General features: G+C 36.3%; 2 protein-coding genes and 1 non-coding gene across 6 annotated transcripts in view; 1 reads left to right on the plus strand and 2 right to left on the minus strand.

The window, feature by feature from the left end:
- Positions 1-139: 139 nt before the first annotated feature.
- On the minus strand, positions 140-12,946 carry LOC125651986 (protein SREK1IP1-like). Its single transcript, XM_048880852.2, has 5 exons — positions 12,852-12,946; positions 9,155-9,251; positions 7,681-7,815; positions 4,133-4,196; positions 140-514 (listed from the first exon to the last, which is right to left on the minus strand). Exons 2-5 carry the CDS (start codon positions 9,216-9,218, stop codon positions 202-204), a joined length of 576 nt encoding a protein of 191 aa, XP_048736809.2. The 5' UTR covers positions 9,219-9,251; positions 12,852-12,946; the 3' UTR covers positions 140-201.
- Trnaf-aaa (transfer RNA phenylalanine (anticodon AAA)) lies at positions 12,165-12,237 on the plus strand. Its single transcript has one exon. It is a non-coding gene; the product is annotated as a tRNA-Phe (tRNA).
- Positions 12,947-19,594: 6,648 nt separating the features above from the next.
- LOC125650906 (3-hydroxyanthranilate 3,4-dioxygenase-like) overlaps positions 19,595-23,527 on the minus strand; it is a 50,876-nt gene continuing 46,943 nt past the window's right edge. For all 4 annotated transcript variants that reach the window (XM_056139328.1, XM_056139330.1, XM_048879484.2 and 1 more), the window contains exons 9-11: positions 21,892-21,960; positions 20,446-20,528; positions 19,595-19,858 (exon numbers count right to left, since the gene is read on the minus strand). In XM_056139328.1, coding sequence (XP_055995303.1) covers positions 19,771-19,858; positions 20,446-20,528; positions 21,892-21,960 — 240 coding nt within the window. In that variant the 3' untranslated portion in view covers positions 19,595-19,770. The remainder of the gene's footprint in view (positions 19,859-20,445; positions 20,529-21,891; positions 21,961-23,527) is intronic.

The raw sequence follows: 23,527 nt of genomic DNA on the forward strand, positions 1-23,527 counted from the left end.
TATATTGAACACAACCTGGTTCAGAATGTCTTATGCTGTTTCATAAACCACAAAGCAGTTTATAAATATTGTATAAACTGGTCAAAAATAAGCTTCAATCCTTGCATAATTTAAACAAAGTTTAATTGAATTTAAACAAAGTTTAATTGAAAATGATTTTATTTTATCTATCAGGATGATCAATGACTTTCATTTTTAAATTCACATCATCTCTTTATAAGAGACAAAGTACTTGGAGTCTTCGTATTTCTTGCGCTGCCGTCTCCGTGAATCGGAATCATTATCACTAGAATCTTGTCTTCTCTTGTGCTGTTTCCTTTTGTGCTTCTTTTCCAGTTTCACTTCACTGTCGCTCAAGTCACTGTCCCTGTGTCTGTGTCTCCTCTTGGACTTTTCAGACCTCGTTTTGTGTGATGATTCTGAGGATCTATATTCAGAGTCACTGTCAGAGTCAGCTTTGTGATTCTTGCGCTTCTTGGACTTTTTCCTCTTGACTGGTGACCGTGATCGTGATCTAAATACATATAATTATAGAAACATTAACAATTACTATCTACCAGATAGTTAAGTGGTCCCCTTATATTTTAATCAAGTTGTCCAGGCCTTATTGGTCATCAGAGTTCACACAACAACAGACAACTGGTCATCAGAGTACACACAACACTCTACTGGTCATCAGAGTACACACAACAACACACTACAGGTCATCAGAGTACACACAACAATAGACAACTGGTCATCAGAGTACACACAACACCAGATTACTGGTCATCAGAGTACACACAACAACAGACTACTGGTCATCAGAGTACACACAACACTCTACTGGTCATCAGAATACACACAACACTCTACTGGTCATCAGAGTACACACAACACTCTACTGGTCATCAGAGTACACACAACACTCTACTGGTCATCAGAGTACACACAACACTCTACTGGTCATCAGAGTACACACAACACACTACAGGTCATCAGAGTACACACAACAATAGACAACTGGTCATCATAGTACACACTATTGGTCATCAGAGTACACACAACAACACACTACTGGTCATCAGAGTACACACAACAATAGACTACTGGTCATCAGAGTACACACAACAACAGACTACTGATCATCAGAGTACACACAACAACACACTACTGGTCATCAGAGTACACACAACAATAGACAACTGGTCATCAGAGTACACACTACTGGTCATCAGAGTACACACAACAACACACTACTGGTCATCAGAGTACACACAACAACAGACTACTGGTCATCAGAGTACACACAACAACAGACTACTGGTCATCAGAGTACACACAACAACACACTACTGGTCATCAGAGTACACACAACAACACACTACTGGTCATCAGAGTACACACAACAACAGACTACTGGTCATCAGAGTACACACAACAACACACTACTGGTCATCAGAGTACACACAACAACACACTACTGGTCATCAGAGTACACACAACAACAGACAACTGGTCATCAGAGTACACACAACAACACACTACTGGTCATCAGAGTACACACAACAACACACTACTAGTCATAAGAGTACACACAACAACACACTACTAGTCATCAGAGTACACACAACAACACACTACTAGTCATCAGAGTACACACAACAACAGACAATTGGTCATCAGTACCACACAACAACACACTACTGGTCATCAGAGTACACACAACAACACACTACTGGTCATCAGAGTACACACAACAACACACTACTGGTCATCAGAGTACACACAACAACAGACAATTGGTCATCAGTACCACACAACAACTTGCGTTCTTGCATTTAGAAGCAGTGTTACCTAATTGCAATAATATTTTCTTTATCATTTGGTTTGGGGACAACGTGAACACGCATCAATATGTTATGTACATTGTTCAATCTCTACCCAGAGTTATCGTTCCTTACACTCACATTAGCAGTGTTATTCCACATGTAAATCCATTATTCTAACAGAAGTCTGACGAAAATATATCTGAAATGAATTCTATATTTGCTTTGTTAACATAAATAATCAAAGAACGAGTTAACATCATTTGCGTACACACGTGGTACATTTTTTGCGGGAATACTTCATGTAAACAAAATGAAGGAAGAGGCGATCAAGATATTTGGACTCAGATATTTGTATGTAAAACTTTGATCCCCTATTGTAGTGCCATCCTACCCCTGGGAGTCATAATTTTAACATTGAATTTGCACTATGTCAGGAAGCTTTCATGTAAATTTCTACTTTCCTAGCCCAGTGGTTTTTGAGAAGATTTTTAAAGATTTTCCCTATATATACTTGTATGTAAAACTTCGATACCCCAATGTGGCCCCATCCTACCCCAGGGGTCATGATTTTAACAAACTTGAATCTCACTATGTCAGGAAGCTTTCATGTAAATGTCAATTCTTCTGGCTCAGTGGTTCTTGAGAAGATTTAGATTTTTAAATGATCCCACCCTATTTTTGCATTTTTGTGATGATCTCCCCTTTCAGGGAGGCATGACCCTTCATTTGAACAAATTTGAAAGCCCTTCATCCAAGGAGGCTTTTGGTCAAGTTTGCTTGAAATTTGTCCAGTGGTTCTGGAGAAGTTCAAAATGTGACAAGTTTACAGACAGACAGACAACGGACAACAGGCGATCAGAAAAGCTCACTTAAGCTTTCAGCTCAGATGAGCTAAAAACGGTGGTATGTGCCTGAGATTATTATGAGTTCTAAAACCCGACGATATTGTGCTGCTGACGCATGCTATGCTGATTCACAGAAAAGGGGAAGATATTGTTTATATGGCAGATGTGAAGTTCTTCACTTTTTCAACTCGGAAGAAAGATCCCAAGAGTAGGTGAGCTTGGCTGAGTTTGCTGCTTTGTAAAGATTAAGATGCACAGGCACACTCTGTGTGATGTCATAAAAACTCACACTTTGGCTTTACTTTGTGTGATGTCATATAAACTCATACTTTGGCCATGCTCTGTGTAATGTCATATAAACTCACAGTTTGATCTCACTCTGTGTGATGTCATATAAACTCACACTTTGTGTGATGTCATATAAACTCACAGTTTGGTCTCACTTTGTGTGATGTCATAAAAACCCACACTTTGGCCTTACTCTGTGATGTCATATAAACTCACACTTTTGCCTTACTTTGTGTGATGTCATATAAAGTCACACTTTGGTCTTATTCAGTGATGTCATATAAACTCACACTTTTGCCTTACTCTGTGTGATGTCATATAAAGTCACACTTTTGCCTTATTCTGTGTGATGTCATATAAAGTCACACTTTGGCCTTACTCTGTGTGATGTCATATAAAGTCACACTTTTGCCTTTCTCTGTGTGATGTCATATAAAGTCACACTTTGGCCTTACTCTGTGTGATGTCATATAAACTCACACTTTGGCCTTACTCTGTGATGTCATATAAAGTCACACTTTTGCCTTATTCTGTGTGATGTCATATAAAGTCACACTTTGGCCTTACTTTGTGTGATGTCATATAAACTCACATTTTTGCCTTCCTTTTGTGATGTTATATAAACTCACACTTTGGCCTTACTTTGTGTGATGTCATAAAAACTCACACTTTGATCTCACTTTATGTGATGTCATATAAACTCACATTTTGGCCTTACTTTGTGTGATGTCATATAAACTCATACTCTGGCCATGCTCTGTGTAATGTCATAAAAACTCACACTTTGATCTCACTCTGTGTGATGTCATATGAACTCACACTTTGATCTCACTCTGTGTGATGTCATATAAACTCACACTTTGATCTCACTCTGTGTGATGTCATAAAAACTCGCACTTTAGCCTTATTCTGTGATGTCATAAAAACTCGCACTTTGATCTCACTCTGTGATGTCATAAAAACTCACACTTTGATCATAATCTAGGTTAGATAGTCTGCAGAGTGTATTGATATGGAGGAAATAGCACACCACTGCTAACTATTAGAAACTACAGGTTTTAAATATATTTGCTTTAAATAATTTGACCTATAGACTATTTCCTCAAACTTTTTCCCTTCTAAAACTCCATTTTGAGAATTGAGTGCTATTAGCTAATATGGAGATTGCAGTCTGACTATGGTATTTACCGTTCTCGTTTCTTTTTTTTCGAAGGCCTCTTCATCTTTTTACCTTTATCCCTTTCATACTTTTCTGCAAAAATAGGAATTTAAAACTCATTTGGTATTTAAGTTTTATATGTTAAGCCATATACATCTCATGCTCAAAGAAATAAGGATGCATTATGCAACGAGAAGCCAATGGGCTACAATGCTCACCGGAGTCAACCTGGTCCTGCAGTTCTTCAGAAGATTTTTTAACAAAAAGATATTTTACCCTCTATATTCCAACTAAAATAATTTAACCCATATCATGACCCCACATAAGCCAAATGGGGTCATGCCTTAACCCAACTTATCAATATTTCAAAACTTGGTTTTAGAAGTGTTCTAAAGACTAGAGGGGTTAAAAAAAGTGCAAACCTTGAAATTTTATGCATGTATCTGTCATTGGGAGATAAGTTTATGAAACTGTGAGCCTCTCGACAAGACCTGGAGAGTTAATATGTATTGCATACTCTGTCATAGATGAAAATTAAAACAATGTATGAAATCAAATACATGTACAAAGATGAGATCAATTACAATGTACAAAATGTTTTAAAAAATTGAACAAAATTTAAAGAAATCCAAATTTGATTTCTGATTTCAGTGACTTCACTTTCATTAGATGCACAACACATCAAGTAACAAATCGCACTGTCTTCTCTCATTTTTATTCAAGAGATAAATAAATTAATTAAAGTAGTAAACAAATTGAAAGAAATTCAGAGAAAAATGTCTGTTTCTTTTTTTCTATTAAGCATCTAAAATATGATGACTGCACAGATTCTATGCTTACAATATTGACTTCTACTCTTGAATGGGATGTACATGTATTTTTAAATCACCTATCATGTAAGAAACCAAAAAAAATAGATTAAAAAGATTGTTCAGCACAGCACCACTTTCACCAAAGATCACTAGATATTTCTGTCACTGTGTGATGCAGGTCTGCTGAAGTCCCAGGATAAAGTCTTCTAGGTTGTGTGTCATCTCTACCCAGTTTTGTAGAACTTGTTTAATTCAAGTTTACTTTGTACCGTGTAGCAGATTTTCTCCGTGGGTCTAAAATTTGGTGATTTACTGGTTCAAAGGTATACTAATAATTTTAGCAGAATAAATTTTGGTGGACAAGGAAGATATATCTCTTTTGCAAACACTGATGTCGCAATTGTGTGCATATTTGGTGAGTGAAATTGGCTGAAAAGATACCTAACCGCTAAAATAAGCCAAATTTATCACCTGACCCTGCAGAAAAAACCGGCTATACGGTATTTTATCCATTCTCAACATTAATAACTTAAAGATGGCATTATCACCAAATACATGATCACTTGAAATCATGATTGTTAAATAAATTCAAGTTAACTTAAAACTCTTAGTGTTTATCTATAAAACATGCTGATGATATAGAATGTATTATTGTACATGTACTTATTTTAGCTAGATTCAAATTTTAGCAGCTTTGGTGGTAAAGCAGAAGTGCTAATCTATAGTTGTGCTATATAAAATATGACATTCTCTATTTATCTATTATCATACATAGAGGAAGCACTAAATCTTCAATATACCAAATAGTGCATCAGATTTGACTGCCAAATTTTATATAGTTGAACTTCAGTATCTCGAACATCGATATCTCAAATACCATGAATATGTCAAAGTGAGTTGGAAGTCCCCAACTACATTTTCTTCATGTATTTTGATCTCAATATCTTGAACCCTCAGAATCTTGAAGTTTTTTATTGGTCTAAACAAAGCTGTAAATTCAATATCGTGACTTAGACACCTTGCATAAAGGGGGGGGGGGGGGGGGGGGGGGGGGGGGGGGGGGGTGTTTAAATTAGCAATTGCCAATTTTAACAGGTGGCCAGGTGAGAATGTGTAAAATTAAGGAGACCAGGAATGTTTAGATGTGTGGAAAATTAACAGCATATTAGGATGCACGAGGTAAAATTAGACACTTAGACATAAGCAGGATATTAGAGATTACCATATTCAAGATATGAGGAATTCTTTGAATCATTTATATAGGGAATATGATCTTGGCAAGACAAGTGTCCGATTCGCTTACTTTTATCTCCCCCTTGGTGGAATAAACATTCAATTTAAAGTGCCCAGGGTTTCCAGGGCATCCAATCAGAACACGTATTTTAAAATAGCTTGTTATCAATTATATCCAGTAATGCCAGTGCCCATGGGAAAGCTGTCTTTGTCGCCTTTGTGATGAGATTTTGCCAAAAAAAACCTGACGGACAATATTCGGTGAAACATTTCTGATTTCAAATCAAGACTACACAGTTTATCAGTTTCTTCTCTCATGATAGATACCAGTGGTGCAATAACAACAACTGCGTTAGTGAAAATTTCAAAACAACAGGTACACTTTGTAAAACATTGATTTATTACCACTACTGTTTTAGTGCCAATGAACACTGCTACTGTGCACACAGCTTGTAATCCTTTATCTTAAACATTCAATGTTAAAACGCTCCACTAATTTCACTCTTTCTTTTCATCCACTTTCGTTGTACATGTTTATTGTAAACATTCACACTGTCATTTGTATAACATTTACTCTGACTGGTTGATAATTTTACCTAAAAAATGGTGACAACTTTTAAATATATCTAAATAGACTAAATCCGCCAAGGGGAAGATGAGAGTAAGTGAATTGGACATTTGGCTTGCAAAGAAGAGGGAATGTGGCCAGGACCATCTATTGACTTCAACATAACCAAGGTATTTGAGATTAATAGAATCCTTCATTAGTACGAGTGTGGGATAGGGAAATTCCACCGAGGGGACAAGATTCGCAGTCTAGGACAAGGCTTTGCCGAGTCCTAGACAGCGAATCTTGTTCCAGAAGTGGAATTTCCCTATCCCACACGAGTAAATAATGAAGGATTATTTTTCTCACATTTTACCTACAGTTTAGTGCATAAATTTGGGAGCTTTGGGAAAATTCTAAATTATCAAAATCCCCATTTCAACTTCGATGACAGATAGACAGAAAGAGCATACCCGAAAATGGTTTACACTTTAAGTGTAAACTAAAAAACCCAAGGTTGTCCAACAGAAAGCTATACTACATTAAAATTTAAAGATAACAAAGCAAAATAATTTTACTTCACCGTGTAACGTAAATCTTCACCGTGTAACGTAAATCATAGAAAATATATGACGTCACAATCAAATGACGTCGCAGCAGTGTGAGACAGAAAAATCTCACATGGCTGTCTCACATGGGTAAAGTCGATCTCACACTGGTGATAATGTGAGAAAACTATATACTCAAAATGCTGATAATCACCTGGATCCAGTTGACAGACAGTTAACTTCCCATTAACTCTTACACTTACATTTTGTATATATCGTTAACTTAACTCATCTTCGTGCAGCTGGGTCCTGTATTTTGAATTAACTAAGACTTTATAAGATATTCATAAAGTCCTAATTAACAAGAAGTAACTCATACTATAGCCAGGTAAAAACTATGAAGAAGTGAATTTTTCCTGAGACAAGCTGTTAGTGACCTTTTTTGACCTCTGTAAGTGGGGACACAAAGTCTTCATCACTAGAGTCCGAGCTGGTGCTGCTGACGTCTAATAACACTTCCTTGTTTGGATCTGCCTGGATGAAGTTTCGACACTGGAATGTCAGGTGGCCTGCTGTTAAAACAATTACTTAGTTTAATTTATATCAACAAAAGGCCCTTGGGCCACATCGCTCATCTGAGTCATCTTGGCTCTGTTGTTCATCTGCTATTGTGGTTTTTAAAAAAAAAGTTTTTATTCCTATGAAAATGTTTGATCCTAGCCCTAAATGGCCATGACATAACCACCTTGAATTCATATAACATGGGGATGCCTCAACACCAATATCACTAATATGACTTTGGTGTTCTGGAAAAGGTCATATAGATCATGGTATAAAATGAAACAAAAAGAAATCTATATACTAAATACAAAAGCTCTACCTTAAATAGTTCATGAAAGTTTGAATAGGTTAGGTTTTCTTAAAAGTAAGTCAAAATCCAAGGTCACAAGGTTAAAAACTTTCGTACCAAAATAAGGTCTTGTCACAAGGAATGCACCTATGAAATATCAGAGCCCTCTATCACTCACTATTCAAAAGTTATGACAAGATTAAAGTGATAGACAGACAGACAGGACAAAAACAACATGTCCCCGCTTACAGTATTGGGAGCGTAAAAAACAATTTCTTTAAATCAATTTCCTAAAATTATGACCCCATCCTACCCCAGGGCCTCTGAATTGCACAACCTTGAATTTGAACTACATGAAGATACTTGCATGTCAAAATGATTAATCATGACCCTGCTGTTGTTGTTATGAAGATTCCTATATATATATATTCCATATGGTTCCACCCCACTTCAGAGGGTTGTAATTTGAAGAAGAAAAAAATTGAATGTGCACTAGCTAGGAATGCTTACAAATGAACATGGCTAATCATGGTCATGTTGTTCTTAAGAAGATTCTAAAACATATTTCCTGTAAAACTTTAGATTCCCTATTGTGGCTCCATCTACTTCAGAGGGCCACAATTTTAACAAACTTGAACCTGCACTACCTAGGAATGCTTGCGAATTAACATGATTCAAACGAACTTGAATCTACTCTATGGCAGGAAGTTTTCATGTAAATTTCAACTTTTCTGGCCCACTGGTTCTTGAGATGAAGATTTTTAAAGAATTTTCCTAAACACACCCAAACCCTGTTATTACATTTTCTCACTTTTTCACAATTAAATAACATAACGTCCAGGGAAACATTATTTACAGCTTAGGCCAATTCAACTTAATTAGTAGATTATCAGACAACAGACAAAAGGTGATAAGAAAAGCTCACTTGAGCTTTCAGCTACGATGAGCTGAATAACAACAAGTAAATGCGTAATGGTTATTCCAAGCTGATCACCTGAGCAGTTTAGAAAACATGAAACTGAAATAGAAAATAAGATAAAAATCCATATAAGCCATCTTACCATAACCACACTTTTTGCATGCTGCCTTGAGCCCATCATTAGCTTTTGGTGCAAAAGATGCCATTAATGTGTCCTGTTGACTAGAAATGATATTATGCTGTAAAATCATTAAAATAATATTATACTGTAATATCATTAATTTTCATGGGGTCAACACAAAAAATTAAGTCCTTCATTAACAAGAGAAGAGACCCATGGGCCCATGTGTATCATGTGCTGATTTTCATATATACCGTATAAGCAGAATTTTTTTTAGCAAAGATTTAATTTTGGCATTATTAGCGAGTGATGAGATCGCTAAAATTGAATATTGCTAACAATTTATTCCACATCAGAGGTAATAGTTATCTTTCCTGGAATTATAAAGTTGTGAAAATTAGCTCTTGCTAAATATATGCCCATTTTTATGGGAAAATCACTAAATTTGTATCTTGCGATATATAGAGTTATCTTTAGACTTACTGCATATCAATAATAATTTTAATAATACATGTACATATATCTTGCCAAATTGCATTCATCTAATATGGTATACATGTACTATTTAATTTTTTCCATTATTGAAAGTACTCGCACCTCAGCAGTTAAGAGATTAAAAAAGTAGACTTCATATGGTATGAAATTTAACCTGCAATGAGCAGCATATTCATTAAATCACACTGTGATCATTTTGAATTAACATTTTTCACACATTTTTTAATAAAAGCCATTCATTCTGTGTGTATTACTCAGTGTCTATGCAGAGCTCAGATTTATGTTTGACGTTATCTAATGACATAATAATGGTTGTACACGTTTTTTGGTGATTAATTTTTTGATTAAAAGTAACATAAATATTTATAGTTAACCATGGGTATAATGCATGTGACCCAAATCCATTACACATGCGTCTACACTTAACCCGCATTAGCTTCGCTTTACGTTCACATGGAGCTAATGCGATGTAAATTTTAATTCGAAGTAAAATAATTCCAATGTTATTTATTACAATTGATTTGATTGGACAAAAATAAAGCTGAACAAGAGTTTATACATCAATAAATCCGAAAACGCGATGTATTCATACACACCTGAAAACAAATAACATAATGTGGGGAAACTATTCAAATTTTTGCAATTGTTAATAAAGTGAATCAATTGGAATTATAAGAATCAAACATTCTTTTTGAAGAATTTATCGATGCGTAAACTCCGGACATTTTACTCACAAACTTAACATAAAAGTGCTTTGCATTTTTATTCAGTTTGTGAGTAAAATGTCCGGAGTTTACACATCGATAAATTCTTCAAAAAGAATGTTTAATCCTATAGTAATGCTCATTAAAACTTCAGTATGAACGCGATTCAGATTTAATACGCATTAACTTAAGTTTATTGAAAATTCATCGTATGAACAGGGCATAATATTTATGGAAATGCAACAGTTTACCTTGGTAATCATTTAGTACCAAATATTAAATGTGCTAAAAATATAAATTTTCATGTGCCTAAGGAGTATTCTAGTTTCCTCTACAATGCTGTTAAAAATTAAAATGCATTGCCTTTTAAAAATCAAAGAGATGGCCATAAAACAATATTAAAAAGAGCTGTGATTAACTCATTTTTAGCAAGAAATGCTACCTGATCCTTTGTCCAGTTTATACATTTTCAAATACTACACGTCATTCTTCTTGTATATTATCCATAACTTCAATTTTGTTCTCTTCTATGCAATATTCTTAGTAACCTGTTTCAATTCCGGAAATGTAAATATTTCCTTGAATTTTCATTTTTGTCAATAACGTATTAATCATTATACATAATGTAAGGACTCCTCACAGGGGCTCATCACGAAATTTTTGTCTTCTTATCACAGGAGCTCATCACGAAAATTTTGTCTTATTAAAATTTGACATCGTCTATTTTATATTTACATGGGATCGTCACGAAATTTTTGTCTTATTAAAATTTGACATCGTCTATTCTACAGTTCTATACTTATTTATTTTGTAAATATAGAATAGAGAGGGTCAATTCGTGATGAGCCCGTGGACCCCTTTGGAAATAAATTTGTATATAGGCTTTCAAGGGTCATCCTTAGGTATGTAGCGGTCAGCCGGGTTCGATCACCGGTGGCCAGATAGCTCAGTTGGTAGAGCACCTAACTAGAGATTCTGGGGGCCCGGGTTCGAATCCCGGTCTGGTCCATTGCATTTTCTCCCTTCCTGTTATATTTGGTGCCGTAGACCAGCCCCTGGAACTGACAGGTGAAAATGCCTGCCAGGGGATAAAGATCCTGGGTTGATGTCTTCAGGTGTGAAGACATTTAAGGAGGGGGGGATGTAGCGGTCAGCCGTCTATTTTATAGCGAGCGCAGCGCTGGGTCGTACTGCGAGCTCTAATGACTAGAGCGCGGGAATAATCCGAGCTAAATCTCAACCTCTAACAAGAATTTCTTTTTGACGCCAATCCCAGAAGTCCCTCATACAAAATGGCGGATGGTTCGATTCGTAAAATAATAATAAAAAAAATCTTTGAAGTATTACAAACCTTTCTTATTTGAAAGGAAAGGATGACAATCATATTCTCCCCCCTTTCTTTTTCTTTTTAAAATATTGTCTAAAGAAATGTAAACAGTCACGTCACAACTACCAAGCTACGTCACAACACGCTTGTTGCATTTCCCGCTAAACTGGTTCCTACATTAGCGAGAAGAACAAGACAGTAATCCTACGTATTGACAGTGAACCAGATCAGTTTTCCTTGTTTTCAATATAAATTTTTTGAAAATGTATTCAGATATGCTGTGCTCGCCCCAACGGTCACATCGTAATCATATTATTTACACAGGGGCTCATCACGAAATTTTGTCTCATTAAAATTTGACATCGTCTACTCTACAGTTCTATACTTATTTATTTTGTAAATACAGAATAGGCCTAGAGATGTGGACCCCTTTGGAAATAAATTTGTATAGGCTTTCAACGGTCATCCTTAGGTATGTAGCGGTCAGCCAGGTTCGATCGCCGGTGGCCAGATATCTCAGTTAGTAGAGCACCTGACTAAAAATTCAGGAGGCCCGGGTTCGAATCCCGGTCTGGTCTGTTGCATTTTCTCCTTTCCTGTTACAGGTAATTAATATCACCCGTGTGTCAACAATGTCTTGCCACTTACATGTAATTTATATATATAAATACAATTTTCATTAAAATGCATAGCTAGGCTTGTGACAGGTTTCATATCCTTTTATTTTTATGTACATGATATTCTGTGATATTTATAGGCTAACTGAATGCAATGGGGGAAAATGGGATTCTATAAAAGCTCCTGTGCGGTAATCTCGGCTGAAGGCATCAGTCTAAATAATGAAATATCCAGCCGAGCCGAATCTCAGCTGATGTTAGTTTACCAAACCAGATAAAGGTTTGCTCGCGAAGCTCAGTGGTGGTTGTTGTTTACATTGTAGACCTGCCGACTCCTGTGGCCAAACTAACACTAAAGCATTAAGTACATATGCAGACCTAGATAGAATGTTCTATCGTTAAAGTGATAATGTCCTAAGACCCGGTTTAACGGCCTGTTCCGAAACACGGTTAGATTATTCAACTACAATGGTATAATGCAGACCCAGTGCTGTGTATGTTGAGGGAGGGGGCTAGCAGTTGTGTAGGAAAACATTTTAAGTAAAACACCGAGAAATTTCAACATGTATACCTACTAAAACAAATATTTGGTAATTTGTCGCACTCTTAATAATCTCAGTATTATTATCAATTTCGAATTTCCTCAATGACGATTCCCAAGTTGTACATCGAGCCCGATGTTCTTTGATAGGGGGTTAGAACACGTCCGCTCAATGTGGAAAATTATAGCATGTCGTTTTTACATTTATTCCTCTTTAGAAAAATCTCATAAGATATTCTATAATAGTTATAAGATATCTTTTTAAGTTTATGAGGATCAAGTATATCATACGGTATTGTACAATTCTAATTACATCCGCTCCTCTACGATACGCATCCGCTCCTCTACGATACACTTCAATGCAAGGTGAAGATAACGAACAGTGATCAATCTCATAACTCCTATAAGCAATACAAAAAAGATAATTAGGCAAACACGGACCCCTGGACACAGCAGAGGTGGGATCAGGTGCCTAGGAGGAGTACGCATCCTCTCAGGTACAAACTACTAACCCTTGTATTGAAGCGTATCGTAGAGGAGCGGATAAACAAGTCTAATTTTAATTAGATTGCGGTATTGTAGTTCCTGCGGATTTCTCATGTTCTGTAAGATATCTCATTAAATAAAAATTATAAGGTATCTTCTATTTTTTATAAGATATCTCATAAACTGTATAAGATATCTTAATTGTTTAAAACAAAAGATATATTATAAACTTTATGAGATATCTTATATAGTTTATAAGATATATCTTACATATTTTACGAAATACCTTATAAACTGTAAATTATATCTTCTGGAATTTATGACATATCTTATTGAAAAATAGAGGATGTCTCATGAATTATATCAAATTTTCTTTATACAGGAATAAATGTAAATATGGCGTGCCATAGAAAACTTCCATTTTATATAGTACATTATTCAACTATGATGACAAGAAACTAGAAATCCAACTATATTTGTGTATTTCAATTCACAAGAATCTACAAAATGTATATTTTTATCTTACGGAAAAAAAAAAAAAAAAAGCACAACAGTTGTATAGAAGCAGGCAGATATTGTAATCCTGTCATTCCTTGAGAAAACATAATTTGTTACCATTGCAAAACCATTTTTGAAGGTGAAAAACATTTTTTTTTTTCATTTTTAAATTGTCCTCAGTGATGTTAAGAAAAGGTATTTAAAACATTATATCTTATTTACTGAATCCTCTAAATCTTGTGTCTGCGAAAGAAATTTGTTTATATCTCAGAGATTCTTTAAACCTTAGAAAAAATGGCTTGATACAAGTATATCATGTAACTCAATGTACAAATGCATTTTTATATTACATATGGCTAACAACACGTAAACGTTGTGTTTTAGTATCAACCTTGAAAGATGTGAATTGATAAACACTTGAGAAACTTTATTGCAACTATAGATCAAAAAGTGGCCATCATAATGAGTAGCTATTTTTAAAACTCGTCCACTTTATTTACGGGCACGTAAAATAATACCCCCCCCCCTCCTCTCAACAATTACGTGGCATGTAACTTGTGATCGTTCAGGCTTTGTTGATATCGCATCAACATTTTCATCTTCAGATTACTGAAAATCTTGTTTCTGAGTTTGCTTTCAAACACAGAAACCAGTAATTTTGTCTGTACTAGCATGGGTCATACCACCCCTAAAACAAAACACACACACAAAAAATGAATGTGTTTTTTTTAAATTAGGGGGTGGAATGGTATATAACCATACTAATGTTATCACGGACACAATTACCGGTTCCTGTGTTTAAAATTACGTCAACAAATCTTCACCTGAAATACGAGTTTGATTGAAAATAGAACATGGACAAAATAAACTTTCACAATAGTTTTCTCATATCGGATGTTTTAATTGAATTGATGCACGAATCAATTCAATTGATAAGAGCAATATTTTTTCTTATGCGCAAATCAATTCATTTTTATTTTTATTTTTGTGTGTAATAATTAAATTGACAATATTATCAAAAGATACATATCGGGCTCTGTGTGTGTGTGTGTGTGAGTGGGGGGGGGGGGGGGGGGGCAATATAGTGCACCATTCAATCAAACCCCTATCAATCAATATACGACACTGTGCACAATTAAATCTGTGTAAATACTGCCTTTTTTCACCTGACCTATATACTGCCTGTAAATGATGAAATTAAAGGAGTTTCTGCACCCCACCCCCCAATAAGAATCCAAAAGATACTAAATTTTTTACTAAAGAGGGATTCATAATGCTCTTTATTTTGACGAAATGATCGAGAATGAAAATTACACAGGGCGAAAAGATGGAAGATATCAAAGGTGAAAAGATATCAAAGATTCTTACATTGTGTAATTCATCAAGTAAATGCACAATTTTGAGTTTTTGCCATCATATGTTATATGCCATATAGATGTCAACGTCAAACTATTACAAATGGGATGACTTCAGCTTCTCCATCGTCAACTTCCCATATTTATGTAGCAATATTCCATTACGTCTCTCAATTGATTCGATACGCAAGATCATGTTCAGCGAATTGTTGTTTTTTCAATCGAGGCAGGCTACTGACTAATAAGTTGATGCTACAAGGGTTTCAACAGTCTCGTTTAAAGTCAACATTTCGCAAATTTCATGACCATGAAATGGTGAAGTCATCCCATTTGTAATAGTTTTACCAATAATTTACCAATACAACACGTTTCATACCGAGCCGTTCTTTACACACTGGATTTGACTCCGTTTACCCGATCGAAAGATAGGACTCGTGGCAGGGTGTGACCGGTTGACAGGGAATGCTAACTCCTCCTATGCACTGGCCAGGGGTCCGTGTTTGTCTTACAAATTCTGCACGCCTTTACCACGGTAACTTTTTAAAGGGTCCATTTGTTTGTACCGTCGTTTATTGCCTACATCTAGGTTTACCGGTAATATTATGTAGCAAGTTCAGTTTACTACGCTATCTACTTTGTAGGTGGACGCCCATACTCGGCTCCAAACTCTAGAACCCCAATTCTTCCCACTCCTCACTTACTACAATGTCTCACATACCATGAAATTTAGTAATAGTTTCTCTGCCCAAGAAGAAAACTGGGCTGGAGGTGGTTTGTGGCCAAGCAGAGGAGGGACGGATGACATATTCTGCCGCCATTTTTCTGGGACGATCAGAGATTTGTCTGTGCCCATCGGGCAATTACGCTCATCCATCAGATTCTTGGTAGAAATGGCAATGCAGAGAGAGCAGTTGCAAGCAATGGAGAACACTGAGGCCAGTGTTCTGTCCATCATGGTATATGAGGAACTTAACCCCAAGCCGTCCATAAAGCAATACGAGGGCTGTTCGATATGAAATGTGTATTGTACGATATCTCAAAAGCATTCGACCCAAATAGTGAAATGAACATTACATCCCTTCAAAGTATTTTCCGCGTTTTGAAAAAATCCATTTCTGAAATGCGTCACGGTACGCTGATTTAAATAGACCTCTGAGACACTGACTGAGGCTTGTCGGAACTTGTAACGACGACCAGATAAAAACTTTTTAAGGTGGCTCACTACACCCAGAAATAGTTTCTCAAATCAGTACGAATTGATTTAATTATAAAAGATATAATGATATACAATAAGTATATGCGCCAAAAGGCAAAAAAAAAAAAAAGAAAACAAACAAAAACAAAAAACCAAAAAAAAAAAACAAAAAAAAAAACTCATTTGGATAAAAACAATTTCCAAAAACAAATATTTCAGCACATATGAACAAAAGACTTGTGGATTTGAACTCGAGATCTGCGGTTCACCAGCCCAATGCTTTAACCTCTGAGCTACGATGATAGACAAAGAAATCGATCGATACAAATAATTTCACAAAAGATTTAAATTGCCATCTTGTGACATAGTGTCATAAAGAGTGGAAGCTTTAGTGTAATGAACAACCTTAAGTTTTGGAAAAAGGAGCATGGGGCTAGATCTGGAGAGTATGGTGGGTGTAGCAAGACGGTAACCTTCTCCGACTTCAAAAATTGCTTCACAAGCTCAGATGTATGTGATGGAGCATTATCATGAAGTAGACGAACATGCCTAAATCCTGACACAGGGCGTCGTAATTTCTGTGGAAACGAGGGGGTTATTTATATTCAGTCTTTGACCGAATATAAATAACCCCTCGTTTCCACAGAAATTAAGGGCGTCGTTGGTAATATTTCTTGAGCTTTTCTAGTATAACGTCTCGGTAATACCGATCTGTAACACGTTTGCCCTTCGACACCGGAATTTGTACGGCTATACCATCACATGAGAAGAATATGCAATAAAGAAACTTTGTGCTTATGGTTCTTTTGGCAACTACAGGCCTTCTACCGTGTTTAGTTAGCCATATTTTGTTTCCAAATGTCCTTACTGGTTCGAAATAGTGAACCCATCTTTCGTCACCATTAACAATATTTGCAAATTGTCTTTGATAGAAGTTGGGAAACATTTTGAGCAATTGCTTAGAGGTTTGTACTCGTACCCGTTTTTGGTCACCTGTCAATATATGCGGTATCCCTCTGGCGGAAATATTTCGTACTTTCAAAGTATGCTTCAAAATGAAATGCACCCGTGATAGCGATGTCAACAGCTTTGGCAATATCACGAATCGTGTATCTGCCATCACTTTCAATTATTTCCCTGACTTTTGCCTTGCCTCATAAGATACATTATCAGACCCATAACCCCCCCCCCCCCCCCCTTCAGTAAAAATCTGCATTATCGAATGACCGAGTTTTGTGCGAACTTTTATATAAGCTCTAATTTCTTCAATATTCTCAACCCATTTCCCAAACATTTTCACAACAGTGGTCAACGACTGGCTCTATTGAAATTACTATAAGTTTAAAACTACGTGGAGCTGAAGGCTCGTGTTTATACCGTTGGGAAGGTATTGAATAGAGCTATTCAAGAGTATCAGGGTCCTCCGTCGCCGAGTGGTTAGAGCATCGCGCTCAAAATCACAATTCTACTTTGAAATCCATTCATTCCTGATACAAGATCAGTAATAAATCAACACAACACATAATTGGACTAGCAACAACACGTAGCAGCTGTATTATACATGTAGTATAATATCATGCATAAAAAATAATAAAATTTCCAAAAATTTAGGCGTGCTACCAGCTGTACGTGTGGTCCTAAACTGATTTAACCTCGTACTCTATTGAAACCGGTTCTATTGAACCGCATGACTGAACATACCTAAAAAGGTATTCGAAATGAAAACTTTCAAATTCCGGAATAATCCATTCATTATTATTACCAAGTAGAAATTGATTTCTGTCTAATTCGTTCCTCAAACGAAAGAAATCACATGGCCTCTCACCTCTGGTCGGCGCTGGTTTGAATCCCACTCGCGCCGGTAAGTGAGAAAGTTTCCCAGTTTACTTTTGGAATTCCCAGGTACATTTATCTGGGTTCTCTCTTCAACCAACAAAAACTGGGCGCCACCATATAACTGGAAATCTGTTGAGTGTGGCGGAAAACATCAATCAATCAATCAAGAGTATCATCATCCATGAAATCGTGCAAAGCATTATCGTACTGTGATACAATACACATTACATATCAAACAGCCCTCATCTGTCACCATTGCGTAGGCTGCATGCGAGAACGCAAGGATGAGAGGGGTTATCATCGGTCCCGTGGATATACACCTAGGCAATGTGGAATTCGGTGTTGGTCTGGATGTGGCTCCCTTAAAGGATCAGATATTGTTGGGAATGGAGTTTCGCACCAGCAGAAAATTTGTCTAGATTTGGAGCATGGTACTCATACCATGGGAAAGGAGACAGTCCCAAAAATGTTCTAGCAAATAACTGCAGGACTTGTTGCAATCTTTACGATCAATTGATGTTTGACTTCTTTTCCGTTACAGAAAAGGACAAGTGAGCCTTTTACTTTGAAACATTATGCCTTTGATTTCCGTTATCAATTTACCCTTTTTTTGTGTGTTGAAGCGTTAGCTTCGCATTATTATGCCTTTCCTTTGCATTACGTCTTTGATTCACATTATCATGCCTTTAAAGATAATTTTTTTTAGTCTTTTAAGTGAACCTAATAGGCTTTCATTTTTTACAGTTCATTCACTTCCTGCAACGACACTGTACTCAGAATCAGACGGTGCATTTGTTTGGAGAGTCATATTATCTTTGACAGTAAAGTTGCAGGACTCAATGCAACGTCAATGAAAATCGAAAAATTCCTAATTCTAGGGTAGTTTAGATTATCTAGCATATAGGAATGAAAATAGCAATCTTTACACTGCACAATGTTCACCCAAGGGCAGAAATGAGATATAGAAAGGTAGGTATTCTGCAAATGGCTGGAGTCCAGAATGAATTTATGACATATCAAATAGAAAGAAACAGTGTGAAAATTTAAATCAACTGTTGGGATGACAAATCATTGCATAACATCGAGAAATGACAGAAAAAACAGAGATGGGGAGTATCTGAAATGAAGCACAATGCCCTCACTGCAGATCAATGCACATGTGTATGTTGTAAAAAAAAAAGTAAAAGAAATACAAATACATGTATCATCTATAAAAGCAATGGGATCCTACAAAAATTTTTGTGAGTTTTTATCAGTACTTGAAATGAACTTTTAAAAACATACGAGTCAAATTCAGTATTGTGATAAATGTATAGTGAGAGGGCCAAAGATTTGTATCGAGTGCAGCGGGTAATGAATTGGTACTCTTTTGTGTCAGAAGTACTAATAAATGTATTCAAGAAAACCTGATGATGAAAAAAATTTAATGTGATGTCCCGTAGCTGATGATCCTTATCAACAATGAATCCAAAATACATGCTTTGTCTGAATACTAGTAACAACATGACTATATAGTCTCTGGAATTACAGTTACATTTTAGCCCTATGCGCATTTGCCATTTTCTTCAGAACTAGATCCAAATTCAACTGGATGGGAAAAGCTTTGCTTTTCTTGCTGCATCCTGGTAACAAATCAAGGCAATCGATCCCGCTGGCCTTATTGCCTCATATCTGAAAACAAAAAATAATATTAAAACTTTCCAGTCATGCATGTACTAATTGGCCTGCCTTACACACAAATTACAAGTTTTGGTTCTGACCAAGCAAATTCTACAATGAGTGGTTTTTACCAAACTTTTCTGAGATGTCTTTGGCTATAATTGAAATGTCTTTATATAGATGCTTGGATAGGTTAACTTTGTATGTGTGTGTGAGTGGATGTACCCGACAGTGTTATCTGATTGGCTGGGGTTGGTGTGTTTTCTGATTGGCTGGGGTCAGTGTTTTCTGATTGGCTGGGGTTGGTGTGTTTTCTGATTGGCTGGGGTTGGTGTGTTTTCTGGTTGACTGGGGTCAATGTTTTCTGATTGGCTGGGGTTGGTGTGTTTTCTGATTGGCTGGGGTCAGTGTTTTCAAGGGGTATACATTATGAAAACTCTAGCATATATCATAAACAACATTAATCTATGATAGTTTTCAGTCAACTATCAATACACACCCTTGATGTTAAATAACTTATTTTTTTCTAACAGACTTACTTTACATGTGACTTTCTACAAAGTGTAAGGAATGCACAGTACATACACCCATACAATTACCTCTGTCCAGCCCTGACCAGCATGATATCAGCAGGAGAAAGGACATACTCCTGACTGTCAACTGTTACAGTTGATGATCCCTCCTATAAATTAAAAATGATCAATCATTAGGAAAGTTTTATCATGTTTATAACCTAAGTCATATATTTCATGCTAATACATTCCCCCCTCCACACTCAACAATTTTTCAGTTATCTGGTGACGCCCAGTTTTTTATTGGTGGAAAAGAGAACCCAGATACACTGTACCTGGGTAGAGACCACCGACCTTCCGGTAAACTGGGAAACTTTCTCACATACCAGCGCAAGCGGGATTTGAACCCGCGCCGACAGAAGTGAGAGGCCGTGTGATTTTGAGCGCAATGCTCTAACCAATCAGCCACGGAGGCCCTCATGCTAATACATAAATATAATCTGTGTAACTCTCATGTCTGTTTATAGCAATTTCACAACCAGCAATTATCTGAGCTAAATTCTATTATTCAGCAACAGTATAAACGAAAATGTGTTCTTAAAACTACAAGATTGCTACGCGTAGCCATATGTCCTTCACCATCACAAGAAAAGTTGAAGCACAAAAGTCCCATAACTCCTGTAACATTTGTAGAATCAAAATTGTGGTGGAATATGTTCAACTGCATATTGTGACTAACAATCCTGCAAAATTTGAACAAAATCTGAACAGCGGTCTCTGAGGAGTTGTGTCCACAAAGTGTTCCTATAGTGTAGCATGTACAAATTCAACAAAGTCCCATAGCTCCTGTAAAAATTGTCAAATTAAAATGACGGCGCAATATCATCAACTCCATAAGGTGGCTAACAATCCTACAAAGTTTGAACAAAATCCATTGAGTGGTTTCGTTGGAGTTGTATCCACAAAGTAAAGTGGGACTGACGGACAGACGCATGGACACCAGTGTTTCTATGTCCGGGCCTTCCGCATTGAGGTGGGGGACAAAATGCCCCTGAAAGTGCCAATACTGATGAAAGACTAAAACATAATATAAATGTATTTATGTAGTCTCCATTTAAATCTGTAGTAGAAGCACATGTAACATTTTATCATGGTTTGACAGATAAATGCAGGTTAATGAATATTATCATGTGAAAAATCTATTTTTAGCAACAGAGACCACATTGTTCATCAAGTTCTACATGCTTCACTCATATGTATGTCATCAAACTCAACTTTCATGTGTCATTTCTAGGCATGTTTCTGTAGCTTAATTAATGTCTGTATAGCATTACACTGTATACTCAATTTTCACGTGAATTTCTAGACTTGTTTCTGTAGCTTAATTAATGTCTGTATACCATTACACTGTATACTCAATTTTCATGTGAATTTCTACATATGTCCCTGTAACTTAATATCTGTATGCCATCAAACTAAATTTTCACGTGTCAATTCTAGACATGTTTCTGTAATGTGTGTCATTATACTCACCATCTGCCAGATGAAGGTCTCTGCTCCTGTCACTTGCCCTATGTTACTTCCTTTCCCATACAAATCAACCTACAAAGACACATTATTATGATTAAACTATCTGTATTCCAGAAATTTTTTGAATTTTTTCTCTTACCATGGCACATGAAAAAATGAATTCATTTTGAATTTGGACCAGTCGTGGAAGGTCAGTGGTAGAGCGTTCACATCGTAACTTGGTGGTCATGAGTTTGACTCAGAGTCTCTTTCATGCTATTGCCGTGTCAAACTTAAAACATAAGTATATACAGTGATTGCAGAGTCCTTGCAGTGAGGGTTCTGCCACAACACCGGACCTCCGTTTTTAAGGTCATATCCAAAAGACCCATGATTCTCACTTCTAATTACCAAGCATTTGGCGAAGGAGCAGGCGGAGGTTCTGTGTTGTGGCAGAACCCTCACTGCAAGGACTCTGAGCACTAAGCATAAGTCTAAATTTGTGGTACTTCACCTACAGCTGGTAACGTCTTGGTATGAGCATTGAAATATAATGTATACAGGGAAGTATTCGCCTCCATTTTATATCCGACCCTGTCGCCCTCGTTGTCAGTGGGCAAATTGAAGACTGAATGAAACAATTTTCCCTCATCTCTCTTTTAAAGGTACATATGTACTAATGATTAAATATTTTTGTAAGGACATATGAGACTAAATTCATTATGCTAGATCATGTGTAAAACACCAAAGGGTAGTTAGATCAGGGATAGACATTAACTTTTTATCTCACTTAAATTGCCCTTTGGGCAAGTAAACTCAAACTTTCACTTGTCCAAATGAAAACTTTGTTGTCCGAAATATTTTTACTCTAATACACCTTTCAACCAGTAATTTTGATTATCTCCTTTTACAAGGTCAACCATAATCCTTGAATAGCCAAGTCTACCAAAAGCTAGGTTACAACTCATCTTAGCTAACCAAGGGTGATGATACACAGTGCATGTACATGTTCCTCTTTCAAAAAAAAAAAAAAAAATTTAATGCCAATTAAGTTTGTTTGAAATACAGTTGTAATAATGATCGCTTTACAAACAAAGACAATGTTGTTACAAGCTTTGTCAGTTGGAACCAAAATATATTCCTCATGTAACCTATTTAATTCATATGGGTAAGAAAATACAAAGTACTGGCAATAGCGCTGAATTTCTAACACAAGTTACAGCCCATACTGTCGTCAGTATCAGTTAAACCTGTAAATTAGGATTGTCATGCTGCCCAAAACTCCCTTTTTTAAAATTAAAAGTTGTTTTTTATTCTTAACATAGCCTTTCTTTTTAAAATTGTCTTCCTGAATGTTCCTTCGAGAGACGTACAGCTGTGTAGCCGCCATTTTCTCACAAACATGACTAAGATAAGTTGTAAGTTGGAGAGTTATGTTACTAGGAATGACTTACTGATAGGTACGTACATTACGATATACATGTACTAGAAAGGGGCCAAACAAATTTATGATTCAGTAAAGAAAACAAAAAATAAAAAGCTGCATGGACTTTATTTTCGAATATTTAATATTCATCAACCTTAACACAATCAAAATAATTATGATTCCTACAGAAATAATCACTTGCCCCATCGGGCATGTGTGTATTGAGTTTTACTT

Source organism: Ostrea edulis, chromosome 5, assembly GCF_947568905.1.
Source record: "Ostrea edulis chromosome 5, xbOstEdul1.1, whole genome shotgun sequence".
In the NCBI taxonomy this organism is placed as follows: Eukaryota; Metazoa; Mollusca; class Bivalvia; order Ostreida; family Ostreidae; genus Ostrea; species Ostrea edulis.

Bases quoted from the DNA above. Each gene is read 5' to 3' on its own strand.
- LOC125651986 (XM_048880852.2), bottom strand. From the start codon at position 9,218: ATGGCATCTTTTGCACCAAAAGCTAATGATGGGCTCAAGGCAGCATGC. The intron at 4,197-7,680 runs GTCACTAACAGC...CTATTTTTGCAG, and splicing joins ACTTACAGAGGTCAAAAAAG to AAAAGTATGAAAGGGATAAA. The intron at 515-4,132 runs GTAAATACCATA...ATATGTATTTAG, and splicing joins AAAAAAAAGAAACGAGAACG to ATCACGATCACGGTCACCAG.